At 40.5% G+C, this 3460-nt stretch overlaps 1 protein-coding gene across 2 annotated transcripts in view; it reads left to right on the plus strand.

Moving 5' to 3' along the window:
• LOC140328033 (uncharacterized) overlaps positions 1-3460 on the plus strand; it is a 31351-nt gene that overhangs the window by 2114 nt on the left and 25777 nt on the right. For both annotated transcript variants that reach the window (XM_072407337.1, XM_072407338.1), the window contains 2 exons: positions 676-782; positions 2572-2698. In XM_072407337.1, coding sequence (XP_072263438.1) covers positions 741-782; positions 2572-2698 — 169 coding nt within the window. In that variant the 5' untranslated portion in view covers positions 676-740. The remainder of the gene's footprint in view (positions 1-675; positions 783-2571; positions 2699-3460) is intronic.

The raw sequence follows: 3460 nt of genomic DNA on the forward strand, positions 1-3460 counted from the left end.
TTACCAGAGACTGTAGAAGAGACCACTGATCTGTTTTAGGTTACCAGAGACTGTAGAAGAGACCACTGATCTGTTTTAGGTTACCAGAGACTGTTGAAGAGACCACTGATCTGTTTTAGGTTACCAGAGACTGTTGAAGAGACCACTGATCTGTTTCAGGTTACCAATGACTGTAGAAGAGACAGTTGATCTGTTTCAGGTTACCATAGACTGTTGAAGAGACCACTAATTGGTTCCAGGTTAAAGACACTGTAGAAGAGACCACTAATTGGTTCCAGGTTAAAGACACTGTAGAAGAGACCACTAATTGGTTGCAGGTTACCAATGACTGTAGAAGAGACAGTTGATCTGTTTCAGGTTACCATAGACTGTTGAAGAGACCACTGATCTGTTTCAGGTTACCATAGACTGTATTAGAGACCTTTGATCTGTTCGTGTTACCAGTTACTGTAAAAGAGACCGTTGATCTTTTCCAGGTTACCAGAGACTGTAGAAGAGACCACTGATCGGTTCCAGGCTACCAGAGACTGTTCGAGCTCTCCAATCTTTAGGAAGTGATTGATTCAGATTACCAGAGACTGTTAGAGATTGCAGTTCTGTAGCAAGAGATTGAGGGTGTTTATGTGGATTACTAATTTCTGCTGGCCAGTAATTTATGTGAATATTTTCCCCCAGAACTCTGAGGATTTTCTTTGTTTCCTCGTCTACGTATGTGACCCCTCCTCTCGCCACTGCCTTTAATGAAGAGAGTTGATTCCAACATGGACACACACATGTATCAAGTAAGGCTTTATGTTACATGTTCTATTTGTTGTCCTACCTAGAATTATTCTGCAGCAATGCATATGATTTAGTAAAGTGACTGATCAATGTCAAGTGCTTAAAATGTTTTATTCCCTTTAAAGTGAACCTGTCACAAAGCAGACACATGATAACAATTGTGGATTACATACAGCAAAAGTTTCATAGCCGACCAAAGTTTGAAGTCAAATATGACTTTTCTTGTAAAAGCTGAAACCGGCTCTACCTTCTACTTCCTTATTGGCCGTGAGTCTGCTGTCACATAAAAAGACGGATGCGAAAACTCTGGAACGTTAGGACATGTTTAGAATCCCATCTGCCGGTATGTCCTGGCGTGTTTTCTCCCTGAAGGTGGCATCAGACCTTTGAAGTGCTATGGAGTCGGTTTTGTGTAGTTGGAAGCAAAGCTTGGGTGCCTGGAGTCGGCAAAATTGTACCCTTAATAAATTCTGATCCATTTTCAGTTAATTGAGGTGATACAATGGGCTTAATTTAATAAAGCTGTTTAAGGCTGCAGAGAATACACTATCATCGGTGAAGCTGGGTGATCCAGCAAACCTTGAATGGATTTTTTTTAGTCATTTGCTGTTTGCTAGCAAATTTTTTAAATCCTGGACCAGATCTATTCCAGGTATCGGGGATCACCCAGCTTCACTGATGAAAGTGTATTCTCTCCAGCCTTGGAGAGCTTTAATAAATCAGGCCCAATATGTTTACATTTTCTTTTGCACAGAAGTCCCTATAAAGTATTCCTGTGACAAAAGATTGAAGACCAGTTTTTAATCTAAATTATAAATTACAAAAATGTTTTTTTTTTTAATTTAGTACTTTTAACACTTTTTTTGTATATAGTTTCATATATATATTATATTAATTTCTTTTATATAGTATTACCTAATGGATTCATTATTATCATTTTCTACATTTCACCGTTTAGGTTTTAAAGTTTCAGAATGTTTGCAATTTCCCTGAAAAATAAATTCAAAAGCCACAATGAAATTGGCCTGGCTAAAAATGTTTGAGTTCTAAATAGTAGCCAGATTCATGTTTGCAGTGGCCAGCTTTGATGACTGATTGGGTAGCATATTGCTTTCTAGCTGGTAGAACCTTGGTTTGTTGGGTTGGGTCATACCACAGACTGAAAATGGTACCTCTAACTCCTTTGCTCAGTGCTCGGTGTATAGAGCTTCCCTTCTCAATGTATTTATTTTTTTTTATCCCAGAAGAACTCTTGAAATAACTTTCAAGTTAGTGGAACCCAAGTCAAAACAAATTTTTTAGGGGTCAATAGGAAAAAAGAATGCCGCCAAAGAATTGTAGTGGTGCCTACACTAACACCTTTTGTAGACCCCCCAAAAAATCGTGCAACTGTCTCTACCAATTGGCATTGGCTCCAAAACTTTGCCAACATTAAAGGAACCCTTAACAAGTTTTGGAGGAACGGCTGTTATAGAGAGTAAAAGGGGGCTGATGAGCCTGGTGCAGATAATGTGGCTGGATGTCCTATGGTGTTAACAAACCCAAGAGGGGACATTTTCATTGCTTTATGGTTTTTCAGGGCAGAAATGTTCCCTGTTGTGTAATTATGTGTTATGTGTAGAATTATGACAAGCCAGGTTTTCATACACAGAAGATTTCTTGACATCCAAAATTTAAATGGATTTGAATGGAACCAAGGCCTTTCTTCATGGAGACCACAAATTTACTGCAGAGAGCTCTGACTTGGCTAAGATTGTGTCACTGAACTCGTCGTCCAATTTTCCCATGTAGGTGTCAGTGACCTTCCATGATGTGGCAGCCTATTTCTCAGTGGAGGAATGGAGCGCACTGGAGGACTGGCAGAAGGATCTCTATAAGAAGGTGATGATGGAGATCCATTCAGCTCTGCAGGGGATGGGTGAGTAGGGAAGCCATGTGCTCCATGTTTTACTGAAATACTGAAAGGACTTGGTTGGCTGCCAGTGATAGAATGGGATTGGGGTTGTCACATGTCAGTCCCTTTTCTCTCTCTCTCTCTCTCTCTCTCTCCTCGTTATTCTCTCTTCTCTCTCTCTCTTCCTTCTTGTTATTCTCTCTCTCTCCTCGTTCTTCTCTCTCTGTCTGTCTCTGTCCTGGTTATTCTCTCTTCTCTCTCTCTCTCCCCTCGTTATTCTCTCCTCTCTCTCTCCCCTCAATATTCTTTATCTGTGTTATTCTCTCTTCTCTTTCCCCTTGTTATTCTCTCTTTCTCCTCGTTATTCTCTCTCTCTCTCTCTATCTCCCTCTCCCCTCATTATTCTTTCTCTGTGTTATTCTCTCTTCTCTCTCCCCTCGTTATTCTCTCTCTCTCTTTCTCTCTCTGTCTCTCTCTCTCTTTGTCCTCATTATTCTCTTTTTTATCTATCTCTCTCTCTCTCCCCTCGGTATTTTCTCCTCTCTCTCTCTCCCTCTCCCCTCATTATTCTTTCTCTGTGTTATTCTCTCTTCTCTCTCCCCTCGATATTCTCTTTCTCTCTCCCTATCTCCTCGTTATTCTCTCTCTCCCTATCTCCTCGTTAATCTCTCTCTCTCTCCCTATCTCCTCATTATTCTCTCTCTCTCTCCCTATCTCCTCATTATTCTCTCTCTCTCTCCCTATCTCCTCGTTATTCTCTCTCTCCCTATCTCCTCGTTATTCTCT

This window comes from Pyxicephalus adspersus, chromosome 4, assembly GCF_032062135.1.
Source record: "Pyxicephalus adspersus chromosome 4, UCB_Pads_2.0, whole genome shotgun sequence".
Taxonomy (NCBI): domain Eukaryota; kingdom Metazoa; phylum Chordata; class Amphibia; order Anura; family Pyxicephalidae; genus Pyxicephalus; species Pyxicephalus adspersus.